Source organism: Camponotus vicinus, unplaced genomic scaffold (genome assembly GCF_025532165.1).
Source record: "Camponotus vicinus isolate PSW18456_S1 unplaced genomic scaffold, iyCamVici1.0 SCAF_1, whole genome shotgun sequence".
NCBI lineage: Eukaryota > Metazoa > Arthropoda > Insecta > Hymenoptera > Formicidae > Camponotus > Camponotus vicinus.
In genome coordinates, this window is record NW_028141945.1 from 14,735,914 (window position 1) to 14,753,556 (window position 17,643).

Sequence of the window (17,643 nt, forward strand, 5' to 3'; positions counted from 1 at the left end):
ATATTTTTTGCTATAGTTTGAGATCGACAATTATATTTACATAAATTAAAAATTTATTTCTTTTAGTAAGATTTTTTGTTTCAAAATTATTTAAACTTGAGAAGAAAATTTTTCTAGACAACATGTATGTGTTTTTACTTAAAGAAAAATAGCAATATTTTTGTTCTAAAAATTTATACTACACTTGTTAAATCAACAAATATGTAGATATGAAAAATGTAAAGGTATCAAGTGGCGCAATAATATTTTATAAAGAAGATTTTTAGAAATAGAAATCACTGCCCCCCCCCCCCAAGAAAAAAATTCAAAAATGTCTGATAATAATGATATATACATAAATATATATCGCATATTTGGCAGTTTGGTTCGAGATTTTTCTGGCGATTTTTCAAAAAAAGTTTCATAATGAAAATGCAATTTCATCGCATTTCGCACACTCGTTCGTCGCCTCGAAATTCTCCAGGCTGTTTTATCATTTTATCCGCGCGACTTTGCAGAAAGGATATTCATTTCGTTTCGTACACGAACTTGAGAGCGAGTTTCAATATTTACTTGCCCGCCGCGTTTATTTACGTCGGCGCGCGTCCCACTTTCATTCATTTTCCCGCGTCCTGCGGAAAATCTCGACCTACGTTCACGACTCGTCGGTGAAGCCCCTCCTGGAAAATCTCTCCGGCGGAGGCGACTCTAGCGGTCGGCTCAGTCTCGACCTGTCCTCCCGGGGGTTCTCCAGGGAGGGTTACGACGGAGAGAGAAGTTTGGGCGTATACACAGTGGTACACATGCGAAAATCACTCTTCCTTCTCACCCTTCGCGACACAGCCTCGTCCACCACCCTCTCTTATTCTCCGTGTCCCTCCGTCCTTCTCATTCCCTTTCCGTCTTCGACGCCCTTTTCGTCTCACCTCCGCGATGCGCTCCCACTCGATCGCCCTTAGCGCACCCTTCCACGCTCCTTCTCGCACCCATCCCGTCTCTTTCTCTTTCTCTCTCTCTCTCTCTTTCTCCTTCGTGGACGCTACTCGTCCGTTTCCACCCCCGACCATCGACGTTCCGCGTTTATCGAACCATTGCGCGCGCACGGATAACAGTAACGGGGCGTGCTACGTCTTGGTTGGCCGTAGACGTAGGTGGTGGACGCACGGCCGACCGACGACGACGAGAACGACGGCGGCGACGTCGACGTCGTCGAGGACGAGCGCAGCAGATTGTCAGCGAAACTCGCCGCGCGACCAAGAAGAAGAAAAGTTCTGTCTTCAGTGCCATCAGTCGTTCTCGCTACGTTCTCGAGAAAGTGCGCGCGTTGTGCTACAACATTCGCAGAGTCCGTCGTGTAGAGTCTACATCCACATCACTCGAGGAGATCCTACTTGAGTGCAACTCCGGAGGTGACCTCGAAGATCGCAGCGATACGCGAAATCGAGAGCGAGTACGAAAAAGAAGAGAGAAACGGAGAGATAGGAAAAGGAGGAGCTGGTGATATCGATACGATTTTGGATTTTGGTGTCGAGTCTCCAGAGAGTACCTCTGTACCTTTAGACCTCCGCGCTGGTCCAATTGCGTGACCGAAAGAGTGCGGAAAGAGTGCATCGAGAGTGTTCGGAGAGAGAGAGGGAGAGAGAAAGAAAGTGCAACTCGGAAGGGTGTCGCGAATAGGCACAACACGCGGAGGGTCAAGAATCAGGGTATGAAATAGGGTGACTCGGTGCGTCGCTCCAGTGTTTTCGTTCACCTGGCTCATCCACCCTCCGAGAGGCGGAGGGCGGTAAAGCATCGATCGTTCGCCATTTTGCGCGACGGCCGACATCTTTTGCGCGCATCGACGACATCTTGCCGCGTGACATCTTGAGCGATACGAAAGGTACAGCGGCTGCGGACTTATTACGTCAAGAGCCAGGATATTTCTGTGCCCGTTTCGCAAGTACGTCTGGTTGTACGTTCATCGATTGCCGTCAACGACCGCCATTATTACTTGTAACGCTCTCCCGTCGCGGAGAGGGTGCGTTATCGCGAAATCTCGCATAGCTCGGCAGGAAGAGACGAGGTTTGGCAGAGAAAGGGGAAATAAATCCGTGCCCGACATCGCGGGAGGAAGGAAAAGTAGTGTCCTTCAAGTCGAAGGTAGAAATCAGCAGGCTGGGAGGTCGGTTGAGCGAGGTGGTGGGTCCCGTCGTGGAGGAGGCCATCGAGCCAGGGGATGCGACCCCGCTGACGGGACCCTCGAGGGAGTCCTCGGTTCCTCGAGCACCCCCGCCACCGCCGCAGCGTGTCACCACACCGAGTCCGCCGAGACCGCCGCCCACTACGTCTCAGCATCATCAGAATCCGTGTCACCCGGCCCACAATCCGGGACACCAAAATCCCGGACATCGCAACCCGGGCCACTCGCCCAATCCGAGCAATCCCGGCCACAATCCCGGTAACAACCCCGGTCACCAGACCCACAATCCGGACAATCCCGGACACAATCCGGGCAATCCCGGACACAATCCGGGCAATCCGGGCAATCCCGGTCACAACCCAGGCAATCCCGGCCACAATCCAGGCAATCCCGGACACAATCCGGGCAATCCGGGCAATCCGGGCAATCCTGGTCACAACCCAGGCAATCCCAGCCACAATCCGGGCAATCCCGGCCACAATCCGGGCAATCCCGGCCACAATCCGGGCAATCCCGGTCACAATCCGGGCAACCCGGGTCACAATCCCGGTAATCCAGGCCACAATCCTCAACAGAATCCCACTGGCCAACCGACACAGAATCCCGGCCAACCGGCCAGTCCGGGACGAGAGGCCCAGAATCCTCACCCGGGTCAGAACGTGAGTCGTCAGCCGCAGAACCCGACCCAGCCGCAACAGAGCGGCAGAGATCAGGCCGCGCAGCCGACAAGTCAACAGCCGCAGCAGGCGCAACAGCAGCAGCCATCGCAACATCTGGAGCACCGTACCAGCAGTATGGGGACCGTATTGTCGTTCAGTCCGCGGGACCGTCGCGGGTCCGCTTACCCGCCGGCGGGTCATCCCGCTGACTTTACGCTGAACAACTTCAATTACGAGCAACTCAACAACGCGAAGAATCGCGAGAACAAGAGCAGCGTTGCTACGGTGGCGCCGGCGCCGCCCACGAATCATCCGCCGACCAACAACAACTCGTTGCAAAACAACAATATTAATCTCAACAACAACGATAACGCGAGGATCATCTCGGAAAAGAATGCGTTGGAGAAGAATCTCAAGAAACACTCGTTATTCATAAACGCCTTGTCGTGGAAACGGTTCAGCACGACCAACAACAACAAGAAGAAGCTCGACAACAAGAACAAGAACATCTCCTTCAGGCAGCCGCTCGATAACATACCTATCGTTGATAAGAATAAAAATATACAGACGCCACAGGTGAGTACTTTTGGATGCAACAAACTCTTTCTATTCTGATATCTTTTTTATGAATTGGCATATTTAATAAGTGTGCTATGCGTAAAAAAAATAAATAGATAGAATAAATAAATAGAACAAAATTATTTTATAATAAAATATATATACAGAGGCTAAATAATAATAATAATTAATAATAATAAATAATTAATAATAATAAATATTTTTTATAATAATCTTCATGTTTTGATATTTTACAAATTGAATTATACATAAATTGAATTAGATCAAAATATCTATTTATAAGTACAATTTTATTACATTAAAAAAAGAATAATAATAAAATATATTTGTTAATAATTTAATCTCTCAATTACACTCATTTATTTATGCATAATTAAAAATTGGAATACTCCAAAAAATTGCATAGATTATCAAGAGGCTTTGATTACATTAAAACCTTTTAAATAATGATTTATTTATTAAAAATTTTTATACATAATAATAACGGTAATATCATGTAATAAAAAGGAAAGCGTAAGGGTTTCAAGATACTAAGGGCTTTTGTTAGAAATAAACGTACAATTAGAATCGTAAATTTCTTTGTTGTGTCTAGAGAAATATTGAGAGAGATTTATAGTGTGAGCAATAAAATATACAACAACGTACTTTGACCTCAGACACGATCGAAAGTGCATCGATCGTTTCGATGTTTTCTCTCGCGTGGCACGTTGCAGTTTTTCTCCTTACAAAGTTTCACCCTCTCGCTAACAGTTTCTGTTTCTAGAAACAAGGGTGCTTCCAAGCATTCAAAATGATGATAGTTAACGTATATTCAATATTCAGTCAGTTTTTAAGCTCTTTGTAACATTTAATAACGAACGGGTATAAAATATACATAATAAATTCTCTATTAAAATATCTTGTTATTTATGTATTCCATTAAAAGTTGCACGAATGTATTGAAAAATTATCACATTATATACACGTGAAATATGTACAGTGTGTGCGTGTTTAATATTAATATTATAAAAATTATTAATATATTAAATTGCATGTATGATTCAATTATCGAAATTTGATAGGCGATATCAAAACGTAATAAATTTACATCAATTTTAACAAATCCGCCATTTCAACAAATTTACAAGGCACATATTAAACGTAAAATAAAATCGAAAACCTTACCTTAAAAATAATTGTTTCGTTGATGTATAAAATTAAGAGAACTGTTTATTAAGAGATGATTTTCGTCTGGATTCAATTAGACAAAACCACCGGCGTCAAACAACAATCATACCACGCACAATCCGACGTGTGAGAAACTGGTGCAGAAACCCCTGCCCCCCGGGCCAAGGAAAACCGTCATCCAAGCCTCCACCTCGGAATTGCTCAAGTGCCTCGGCGTCTTCCTGCACAAGAAATGCATCCGTTTAAGAGACTTCCAAGCCGGCGATGCTGTCATGTGGCTTAGGACCGTTGACAGAAATCTCCTGCTTCAAGGCTGGCAGGTGAGTCATAATTCGCCATTTAATATATTTCTATTATTTAATCCTAATTTGACAGACCGAGAGTTTGTACAAAAAAGAGAATTATTATTTATATGAGATCATGATATGTTTATTTAATGGATCAAACGTTTCATTAGTGAATAACTTTTTATATTAAAAATATTATATTAAGAACCAGTTGATATAGTAATCTTATATTTCTTCTTTCTATAAAAAAATAAAAACTTCCGCTCGACAGCAAATATTTTCGTTTACCAGCTAGTTAGCTGTTCCGCGAATATATTCGCCATACAATTATCGAGCTCCAGTTTGACGTCATTGGGTAATTAAGATGCATCGACAGCATGAGGCAATTGACTCTTGTTGATTGCACTGTGATATTGAAATATAATCATCGAACGCGAGTAAAAAATCTTGAGAATGACATTAATAAAGATTTGTATTTCGATTGAAAAGAAAAGAATCGAGTAAAGATTGAAATTTGTCGTGATTTTCAAAACTGTCGTTCAAAGTGTCATCATGAACACGTACATCTCTGACGTTAAACTCCAAAAATGACAGCTTTGAATTCAAAATGCATGTTACTCCAACCCTATTATTGAAAATAATGGCATGCAAATCTGGGATATTCTGAAAGGCAACTGCGATCCAATTAAAAAATACGAATATTTGTCTTCGATGCGTTAAAAGGTTTCGTTTCCCTTAAGAGACTATCATTACGGACGGGATGATGAGATCCGCACGTGTCACGAAGGAAAAGGCTTCTTCCACTGAATACACGCGGACAGTATCCCGCGGGAATACGCAGTAGCGCATAATAAGAGTCACTTAGGGCATGTTAGTCGCAATATGTCACGGGGGGAATTAGGCCATAACTTTTCACGGGAGCTTCCATCTGGATGAACTGTCTGTGGTTGACATGCATAAGAGGAGAAGGTACTGAATTTCAATATTGCATTGTGATTGAGCTTTTCTGTATAAAATTAAAAGCGCGTGTAAAAATTTTTATTATTTTATTATTATTTTATTATTATTATTTTATTACTATTATATCTTATTATTATTTTATTTTATTATTATTTTTATTATTTTATTAGTTTATTATTTTTTCTCGACACATCGCTGAGTACAAGATGTCCTCCTCCCTAAAAGGAAACTTTTACAAAGTAAGTTTCTCCCGAAATTATTTTTCTTTTCTCCTAAAAAAGTATAGTCGCGATTTCTTCTCAAAGAGAAATAAATTATGTGGATACACGTCAAAATTTCTCTGTTCGAGATTTCTTATCTTTTTCTTATTTTTCGTCCTTCAATCTTAGCCTTACTTGGCAAGTTTCATAGCTTCCAATAAAATGGTGTTTTTTCCGTGAAAAAACGATAAATTATTAATTATGTGGATACATGTCAAAATTTCTCTGTTCGAGATTTCTTATTTTTTTCTTATTTTTCGTCCTTCAATCTTAGTCTTACTTGGCAAGTTTTATAGCTTCCAATAAAATGGTGTTTTTTCCGTAAAAAAACGAATCGATCAGACGAAGTCTACCGTTCGCGGTCTCAGTCGGTGCCAGTTCTTGATTCGATTATGAATTTAACGTTTATGCTAATGAGACTATCATGCGCACGATTACGCGACCTATGCAAATTGCACGGTCCCTAAGACTCGCCTTCTCTCCGCGTAGAAGCTATCGATCAAACTAAAAATATTTCACTCCGATAGTCAACTGACGTAGATGGCCGCCGACTTAAAAATACTATCAAACTATTAATAATACAATGCAAAAATCTACGTTGTTGTTTATCCACTTTGTGTCTGCGTCTTTATGCACGATACATATTCATTTTTGTCATAAAAGCTCAATTATTTCTGACGAATGTCGTAAATGAAAAATGTAAACGTTTCTTTTTACTTCAAAAAATATGTACATAAACATCAATTTTAGTTATTTTTTATGAGCTACAATTGAGAGACTTGGTCATTAGAAAAAGAGCATGTGTTTTAAAAATAAAGTTTCTCAAAATTACAAGAGAATTTCTGTTTATCAAATGCTATTTTTTCTTTCAAGAAAATGTAAAAAACGCAGTTTGAAATTAAAATTTTTTTCCGCGCATATTATTTTTTCACGGAGAAGATTATTTATCTTTTTCTTTAAATTGAATAATTAAAAAAAAATTATTTAATTCAATCTTTCTAACAAAACCGCGTAAAAGAATTGATTTTTGTGCTTGTTACATTAATCGCGATTGAGTCACGCGAAATGATAAATTAAATATGTAAAAAGGCACGTTACGTTACAATGAAAATGTGCAAATGCCTAAAATAAGCGTTGCACGAGAGGGTTAATTATCTGCCGAGCATATCGGCGGCATTCTTTCACCCACTTTATGACGAAAGCCTATTGCCATCGTGCAACCTTCAACGAACTGCGATGCTCGTGAAGCCTGATGGGAAATAGCGTGAAACGCTCTTGTAATAATTCCAGACCACTGCGACAATTTCCCTGATTCCCGTGGGTGGACTTTTCTCGTCACACGAGTGACGTTCAAACGCCAATCGTTGCAAACAATCGCGCCTTGTTGACGTCGATTGACGTTTATATTCGAGTCAGATAATCTTTTGGAGGAAGAATTTTCGAGCCACTTGAAGTGTTTATTTGATTTTATTTAAAGACTCGTCGGAATCTAAATTTTGCACCGAGATAATTTTGTCACCCGATATAAAAACTGACGTGTTTATAATTTTTTTTTCATCACTTTTCTTTTCTTTCTTAAAATGTTTTAAGGATGATTAATTTCCGTCCGTGTCTCTCTGTAATAATTGAAATAAAAATCCCAGCAAACACCAAGTAACATTTATATAACTATTATTTAGTGTTTGCTGGAGTAATACTTCATTATAATTTTCTTTCGCAAAATTAATTATTCTATTTTAGAATATGTGAAATGCAAGCATTATTTCACAAATCTATAATACAGGCTTGCTCTAGTTATTTCCGAGAATTTATGGCGCATTTTATCATTCACGACAATTTGCGACGTATTATTGCGACACTCGCGTGTTTCAACCCACTTTGCAGGGAGGCGTTGAAGACGTCCATAATAAAGTGCCTTTGCGTAGACACACTCCCTAGTAACAACCCTGCGCCCACCGACATCGATTTCTCATGTCAATAAATCCACGTGCGAAATCGCTGGAAAAGCGAGCGAGAGAGATAACGGGATGCTCTTGCATCCAATATCTAAAAGAGCCCACGTTATCACGGTATGGTCCACTAACATGCACCATCATTCAATCGGGGTTGCTTTCCTTACCATTCGTCCGATTCTTTCTGATATTCTTTTTTTTTTAAATGAAACATTTTTTTTCGCAGCAAAAAGATTGAAAATTTGATAAAATAAAAAAATAAAGGAAATAATGGAAATATAATAAAATAAGAAAAAATGAAAGATAATAAAAAAATTATTCCTCATAATTATTTTGATAAGTCAAATATATCATATTTTTATAACATTCGTTTATAAATAATAAAAAAAAATATTGAAAAATGTATATATAATTTTTCGTTAAATACGTATTAAGTACGTTAAAATATTAATTTGTTATTTAGCCAAGTATGATGCCAGAAACGTCGACTCTTTTCCGCGGAATATTTTCGAAATTTTTTTTTTACTCGCGCTATGTTAACACTATGCATATTGATAACCGATAAAATATAAATTGGATGACGAGTCATAAATGAAACGTTGCGCAAGTAATGGAGGATTAATAATACGATTAATTATTACTTAATGATATTTACGAAACGGTTTTAGCATTTCCAGTTATCTTCCCTAAGAACAGTTTTTCTGGATCTACAATTAAATTATTCAAACGCACTAAATCGATAATAATAAAAAAGGGGAAGCCACTAGAAATTATATCCTGACAAATTAGAAAATAAGGCAAATGAAGAAAAAGCATATTCAAATAACTACTTTTCGAGTTTGCCCGAATATATTTACACGTTATATCTTTGCAACAAAACGTAAAAACGCGAAATTAAAGAAATATTTAAATCTAAAAAAATGAGTAAACCTGAGAATATATTCCAAAAAATGGGCTTAATTTTAATTATTAAAAGAAAGTAAAAAATTAGATTAAAAAATCTCCTGTAAAAATAACTGACAGAAAAGTGATTAATTATTTCGTCTTCTCGGAATACCGAACAAGTAACACTGTATGTATAAATTCACCAAGTATGTGTAAAAGTCGATAACCACTAGACATTTCCATGAATACAATACAACTATACAGAGCGCTATAGATAAAGCTATATGTTATTGCTACTGATATGCAACCAACACGGTAGCTATTCGTGCGTGTGTTGGGTCTCCTTCGTCGAGTGCATCGTGTAGATAAATATATATGTATATATATGTACACAGATATACATACGAGAGGATGGTTTTGCTGTCGATGCATCCCTTATAATGATCGCTATCGAAGCACGTTGATTTTCAGCCTCAAATCCCTCATCTACACTTCACCCTTTTGACTCTACTCCAGTTCCGACCCTAAAATAAGTCTTCGGTCTTGATCCTACTCGGGACGTTGACCCATGTTTAAACAGGCATTTCTCTCTTACAATAAAAATTTATATTAAGCGAAAGCGTAGAAATATTATTCCATTTTTCTTGTGACGCGATACATGACATATATTTTATTTTCGATAGAAATATTTTCATGTTTCTGTAATATTATACCCATTTTTATCTTATTAACACAGATACATGGCATTAATTTGTAAAACTGACATCTTTATCAGTTAAGATATAAGTCGTAAAAGAAGATTAAGTAATATAAATAATTTTTTTTTTTAATTAAGGATGAACTTCTTGTTTAGATCCTCGTTATTATTATTATTGATAAAAAATTATAAATCTTGTGCTACATTATTAATATTGCGACTTTGCATCCGCAAAATAAATATTACTGCTGGATGGTAGAAAGGCTAAAGTTGGCATCAACTTTATCTTATGCTGTGGTAAATCCAACGAGGATTCGATTGACAAGACAAGTGAGAAAGGTGTGCAGCAATGCGCATTAAGGGAGAAAACCGCACAAGGGACGAAGGGTCGCGTGCAGCGCAAACGTTGCGCAGAAGCAGCAGACGGCAACGTCGCAAGAACACCCCATAGGGACGTGCGGAAAAATGCGAGGGTTCGTAAGAGGGACGTTCACCCTTCGATCTTAATTATGACAGGGAGACGCTTTCTCTTCTCCGGGAAGATATTCTCTAGCTCCTGGCCAAGATTTTTTTCGCTCTAAATCTATGATCACGCGCATGAAAAAGCGTATACGACTGATCCCTCGAGAGATGTCTTTTTAAATTAGTTCGAAAAGTAAAAAAAAAGATTCTTAATAGTTAGGAATTTGGCTCAAATCAATAAAAAATTCAATCAAAATTGAACATAATTTTGATTTAAAAAAATTTTTGTATTTTATATATATAAGAGAATAATATAGTTTAGCAATCTTATAAACTTCTATTAAAATTTTAGATCATGAAATGAAAAAATGAACCTTTTACCAATTTTTCTTCAATTTGACAGCGCTGACTGATTGACAAGATTAATGACATAATTCAATACTAATGATCTGCGACAAGCTTGACGTAAATGGGATAATTAGACGTCTTGAATAATTTTCCCTGAAGCACATTCTAATATGTCTTTTTCTCTCTTCTCACAGCTACTCATAAATTCATTTTCCCACCGTCTAATCCGATATTTATAGAAGGATAAGATAGTGGAGGATGAGATAGAGAAAGATAAAATGAGGAGAAGAAGATAGAGAAGAATAAGATAAATAATGGATTATGTAAAAAAATCCCATATATACTGTATGATAAAAATATTTAAATGTCGTGAAAGTGCGATAGTATATTCTATTTTTTTGCACAAATATTTATCATGAAATATTTACCATAAAGCTTACGTTAAAACAAATCTAGTCGCACGCGTTTCTGGATATCGATCCTGCACGTGCTTAAATCTAATTTCTCAAGTATAACGCGCGCAGAGTTGATCCCGGGTGCATTTTCTGAAAACCGCGCGTGTATGACATGCACGTGTAAACGACAAATTCGTGACCGTGTATGAGAAGGGGAGATAAATGTCGCTTACAATTAGTACACGCTGTGATAAAATCAAATCCGTTTCTATGAAAGCGCAGGAATCAACATTAACTATTTTTACGATATATACGCGCATGTAATTAAATCATTTTATGACATTTCGATAACTTTCTTTCTTTCGACATTATCTCGTAATTAAGTTGAAAGAATTTTTCTGAAGAAATAGACACGATCAATTATATAACAATTATATAACAATTATATAACAATCAATTTCGTTATCTTTATACGATTTACATATTCCAAGTATTTTAAATATTTTTCTAATATTATCGTCAAGAGTAACCTTGTTTATGATTTAAGTCTATCTGATATTCATAATCAAATATTTATTTGATTCAATTCCTTATCACAATGTTATAACCGGAAAAAATTTTTTTATTAGAACTAGAAGAAGAATCTTATCATGAATATAAATATGGTTTTAAGTCTGATCCTAAATAAACATCGAGATTATGAATATAAATATGGTTTTAAGTCTGATCCTAAATAAACATCATTGACATCAGTTACACGCCCTATCAATATCCGATAGATCCTGGATGATTTTAGATCCAATAATCTGAAAATAGAATTACATAGGTTTGTTGCGAATGCTCTGAATAATAATTCCTTTAAATTTATAATAATTAATCCCAGAATTTTTCTTGACATCAGTCTTAATTAAATAACTTCGTGACTTCGTAACTTTCCTTAAAAGCGAGTAATTACTAATTTGAAATATTTATGAAGAAGTAGCTATCTTACAATATTAATTTTATAATTATCATATATATGTATTATTCTTAAAATATTTAATATTAAAAAAAATTAATTCTTATTTGAAATATATACATTTTATTTAAAAATATAAAATATATATATATCTATGTTTTTTCTGACCTATAAATAATTGTTAAGATATTTAATAAGGGAAATAAGTAAAAAGAAAATTTATTTAAAATTCTGTAATCTCTCTCTCTCTCTATCTCTCACACAAACACACACACATAAATGAAATATATTTATTCTTTACATCATTGCAATATCGTCTAATATTACTAGTCCCATCGGAATGTCAACAAAGCACACTTTAAATAGCTGTGGACGAGTCTATTCGCCGATCGGTTTCGTCTAAACGTTAAACAAGATCAAATCGGACCGCAATGTTAAAAATCCAGTTAAAAAGAGACCATACAAATGCGATTGAAAATTCCATTCTTGTCACGTTTCTCTCGCACGACACGTGTATCGTCCGTCACATGGCATTTAATCTTAATTAATTATCTCCGGGGATAATTAATTGAGAAATAATCGCCCAATATTTAAACGTACATCTTTGCGAAATGTACATTTGAGAAACCAACTTACAATTAGTCTCAATACGCTTCTGCATTTCATAGAATTCCCTAAAAGGGAATATTTATCGATTTGTAGCAGATTTTCTCTCTCTCTCTCTCTCTCTCTCTCTCTCTCTCGGATATATCTCATTAATTTGCATAAATTAATTACGTGGTGGCAGCTCAAGAGCGCATGATTCACGCGGGTCCTCCTCTCGAAGCTTCTCATCAGGGACATCTTCCTGAAGCAGCTAAACGTCAGATTGTAATTGCGGCTGTAAGGGCGTTTCACTCCGAATGCGCCACTAATTGGTCCAAATTGGCACACTCTCGCCATCGTGGAATCGTTATCCGCGCAGTCTGGGAAATTTAATTAAAAGATTTAGGTCCATACAAGCGAGAGTTCTCGTTCCCCAAGCGAGTAGGGCAGACCGCTCGCTCCTGGGTGAATATCGATCGACTCAGAGATTGTATATACGTTCACACTGGGTATATATATCGACACCATTCCCTCTTCCAATTTTCGGCTGCACCGTGCCCTCTCGAGCGCCATGATACCTGATCGTTGACCGAAGCACGTGGAGCACTCTGATGAATCGCGCAAATCATGCGACGGCAAAAGCCTTGTACTAAGGTTTTCTTGAAATAATAATGACAGAGGGCTATAGAAAGATCGCGCTCTATATTTCTTTTCGCTTTAAGATTCCTTGATCAACTCTGTGTTGATATTTTTATAGCGAAAAAAGAGCGGATTGAAAAAATTGGAATCTAAAAATAAGATTCGATACATGTAATTTTGATTGAATTAACTTTCATTAATTTTCGAGTGATTCGATTAATCGAATTGCCCGCAACAAAATTTTTCATTATATGATATATAATACGCGTTGTTTTTAATATAATATAATCTTTCTTTTCTTACATGTCAAGTAACAATGAAAATAAATGATTCCATTTGTATTAAGAAAATTATATTAATAAAATGATTTGTAGATATTATGTGATGGATCGAAAAAGCCAAGTGTCGGGGAAATGGGAGACTCTAGAACAAATTATTTATTTATTTATTATTTATTTATTTATTATTTATTTATTATTTATTTTTTTATTATTTATTATTTATTTTTTTATAAAATGCAAGTATTTTATGAGTATGTGACCTGATATAATTTTGCGTTTATTATGTTCGCTCACGCGATACCTTAAGTCTATAGACGAGGTTTTACTTTGTTAGGTTGTAGACATAAAAACATATCTCTGTCGACAGACGCTATCTATGAATAATTTTTCTCGATAACGTCACGCGATTCTGATTACTGCAATGTACCCTATTCGCCCAGTACCATCGATAGTTCGTCCACCATTTTAACTCCGAAGAAATCTGGAAGCACGGTCTTTCTAGAATATCCTCCCTACAAATTTTCAACAGCTTCTACGCAAAATGGTAGACTTCAAAAGAATTCCCAGCAAACACTAAATAACAGTTATATAACTGTTAGTTATAATTTCCTTCTCAACAATATACTGTTACATGTTATGCAACAGTTATATAACATGTAACAGTTGTATTGTTGGATGGGAAATTACAACTAACAATTATATGAACGTTACTTGGTGTTTGCTGGGTTACTACTCTCGATTAATCACGACTAGTCGATGCAATAATAATAAATCATACGAATCACTTGAAGCTTATCGAACGAAGTAGACCCAAGTATTTCGTGATTTAAATCTGAAATTATTCCAATTCGCTTTATTTATCTCATACTCTCTCTTCAAGTCATCTAAATCTACTTCTTCACGAATAATTCAGATTAAAAGTTTAAAAAACTCGACAAAGTGGCCAACTCTAGAGACTCGATAAAATACGATGCAATGAAGCTTCGCAGTAGTTGGATTGTACTCGCAATTTCTGGAGTCCCTGTGAGAAAATCTCGCTGAAGAGACAGCGTTTCATCCCTTTTTCTTTCCGCTGCATTGTGCAACGTATGCTGCTCCGATTATTTCTGCGCGAGGAGGGTTTCATCATCATCATCATCATCATCATCATCATCATCATCATCATCATCATCATCGTCGTCGTCGTTGCTGGCAATGTCGACGGCCCTGTCGGCTCGTACGACACGATGAAAGAGATAGAGAGAGAGTCCGGGGATGTGCATTCTGGCGTGTGAGCAAATCGCAAGCGTGAGTGCGCGCGGCGTAATGTGCATTAAGCGACCCGGCTAACGAGGAACGGCCAGCGCATGCAGGGCAACAAAAAAAAACCAGGGTTGTGCCGATCGTGTCGCGAGGAGCGCGGGGGTGCGCGAACCCCGTATCGGGGGCATCGATCCTCCCGGGTCACCAGCGTGCGGCCTCGCCTGGTGCACCCACATGTCTCTCACGAACTCTCGTACTCCGCTCCTTACATCGCGAGGATATCATCCTCGTATGTGTCCTTTTTTTCTCTTTCTCTCTCTCGCTCTTCCTTCCTCCCTCGCAAACGGAGTATTCGTTATTTCCGGATGAATGCGCGATTAACTCGTCATGATATTTCTCACGATTATCTCTGTGCTTACGGAGCGAGTATTGTTTACTTGTACTAGGTGTAACGCTATAGTTGGATGCACTTTGCGCGTTACATTTGAAAATTAGGTCGAATCGATGCTTCTGCGCTTTCAGGCTAATGCATTAGTATCGGGATCATTTATGATACGCGATACAATTTGCCTGGTAATTGAAATAGGCAAGCTATTTATTACTTGAACTGTAAAACTGTTAATGTGGATTAAACCAATTGAAATGGAAAACTTGTAATACTAAACAATTGAATCGTAAGAACTTGTTAACATGGATTAAATACTATAGATTGATTTAATCCTTTGTATATAATATGATTATTGTTTGAAAAGTCATCGCTCTTGTCGAGTTTTAGTGAATTTTTAAATTCATTGGATTTTATAAAATATATGATAAAACCAGAGATAAAATAATCTTCTTTTATATAATATTTGCACATTTTCTTGATAAAAGATATGTATTCTTTTCCCTCAAATGGACTTATTTACTTAACAAGGCATGTGATAAATTTTTCAATAAACTTTTTTTAATGTACAGGAGCGACATTAGAAAGAACAGTATTTATTTGCGCATTCGCGAAATATAAATGATGTACAAAAATTTGCAAAATTGCTGTGCGCAATTTATACAAGTTAATATTGCAATTGTGTGGTACTATAGACGTATCTAATTGCACACTTTTTTATATATTTCATGGCTAATGGAGATCTTATCAAGTATAAATAGACTCCTATTTATACGACATATTCTCCTTATATGTGTATCCGCACTAATTAACATCTGTGTGACTATAATTGTATTCAAAGCGCTTGCGTCCAATATGTATATGCCTACATATATCTATATTGACATACATGTGCCTATTATGACGTTATACTTTAAGATATACGTATATAATAGATAGTATGCAATTAGTAACAAGAACAGAATTAAAAATGTAAATTTATACATGTCAATGATAATAATAATTAGAAATAAAAATGATATGAATTTTTTTCGATATGTATCTCTCTCTGAAATGATCAATTTCAATATAATAAATTTTAACATACAAAATACTTGAGTGCCTTTTTATTTTTATAACTAAAAATTGTTATGAATTTTATATTGTTAGTATTTTCAGTCATAAAAAGAAAAATATTTATAGATATAAATCATATTTTCTTATTATTATATTTATGAAGATGCAACAATAATTATTTCGATGATCAGACGATATAATTAAAAAAATATATATATAAATCACATACATACACAACATACATAATGTAAAATAAAATAACGACGATAATTATTTCGAAGATCAGACGATATAATTAAAAAAAGATATATAAATCACATACATACACAACATACATAATGTAAAATAAAATAAACAAAAATAAATTAAAAATAATTAAATGAGAAATAAATTAATATAAAATTATAGACCAGAGCATAATGCGTTTTATAGCTAATCTATTATTAATTAGATAACTCCTACGCCATCTCGGATAAAAGTTAGCAATAGATGTAATGTTTTAATTGCACACTTGTCTTTTTTTGTTTGGCAGGATGTGCCCTTTATAAACCCTGCCAATGTAGTGTTCGTGTACATGTTGGTGAAAGAGCTCGTCGACGGAGACGAGGCATCCGAGAAAGAACTCCAGGCGACGGTGCTGACGTGTCTTTATCTGAGCTACAGTTATATGGGCAACGAGATCAGTTATCCGCTGAAACCGTTCCTCGTTGAGGACAGCAAGGATAAATTCTGGGACCGATGTCTCTTGATCGTCAACCGACTTAGCTCCGAAATGTTGCGAATCAACAGCGAACCCGGATTCTTCACTGAGATCTTCAGCGAACTGAAGGTACGTTCAACTACTAAATTTTTATTCATAAAATCAAGATACTCTTCATTTATACATCAAGTGTCGAAATAAATCTCGTCGATGATTTAAGAATCACATATATTTCTTATTATTCAATTTACTAATTTATTGTAGCGCATATATATATAACATAAGAAAATCTTTATTTGAAAAAATTATTCAACTTCATTAAAAATTATTAATTTGTAAATCATTTATAGCTTAAAGTAATTAAAATAAATATTTTTGTTTTATATTTCCTTCAATTCATTTGAATTAGTAGTATAAATGAGTCACAGAAGTTACAAATTAGTAACCTAATTAAATAACTAATAAATTATTAAAAAGCCAATTTTTAAAATAAAGGTTTTTTCGTAAAAATCAAATAAATAAATATATTTATTTATTTTTTTGTTGTATTTAGTATGCAAAATATGTATTTATAATATGTATTTATAAATACAAAACCTATTTTTCAAGTAGTAAAATAAGAACTCATCTATTCCAACCCTAATTTGTGAATTCGAATAGGCCTGCGGTTCCAGCGAACGTGGAAGTCTGACTGGCAGCGGCCTCGAACGGAGCCTCGTCGTCTCCGGAGTCGCGGTACCCACCAAGGCAGCTTGACGGAGCTACACACACCTGCTGGTGCGCATCGCCAGGCACGGCTGCGACGTCACGACGCTCTGACGATGGCCGTCGCGACGACGTGGAGCCGCTCTCGCAGCTTGACCCCACGGCATCGACCTCGACTTCGACCCCGACGTTGCCCCGCCAGCAGCAGCAGCAGCCGCGTACTAGTCGCGCCGACGACTTATTTTGTCCGTCGTGCGGCCGACGACGGCGCGAGGAGATC

The 17,643-nt window shown here is 36.7% G+C and overlaps 1 protein-coding gene across 1 annotated transcript; it reads left to right on the forward strand.

The window, feature by feature from the left end:
- The first annotated feature begins 967 nt into the window (after nt 1–967).
- Cdk5alpha (Cdk5 activator-like protein) lies at nt 968–17,457 on the forward strand. The gene is made up of 4 exons (XM_083107932.1): nt 968–3,396; nt 4,644–4,886; nt 16,491–16,787; nt 17,319–17,457. Exons 1-4 carry the CDS (start codon nt 2,956–2,958, stop codon nt 17,412–17,414), a joined length of 1,077 nt encoding a protein of 358 aa, XP_082964058.1. The 5' UTR covers nt 968–2,955; the 3' UTR covers nt 17,415–17,457.
- Nucleotides 17,458–17,643: the final 186 nt, after the last annotated feature.

What these genes read in the sequence shown, in the direction of transcription:
- Cdk5alpha (XM_083107932.1), top strand. Translation starts at nt 2,956, where the DNA reads ATGGGGACCGTATTGTCGTTCAGTCCGCGGGACCGTCGCGGGTCCGCT. An exon ending in AAAATATACAGACGCCACAG is followed by an intron (nt 3,397 to 4,643) that starts GTGAGTACTTTT and finishes GGATTCAATTAG; the next exon opens with ACAAAACCACCGGCGTCAAA. An exon ending in TCCTGCTTCAAGGCTGGCAG is followed by an intron (nt 4,887 to 16,490) that starts GTGAGTCATAAT and finishes TTTGTTTGGCAG; the next exon opens with GATGTGCCCTTTATAAACCC.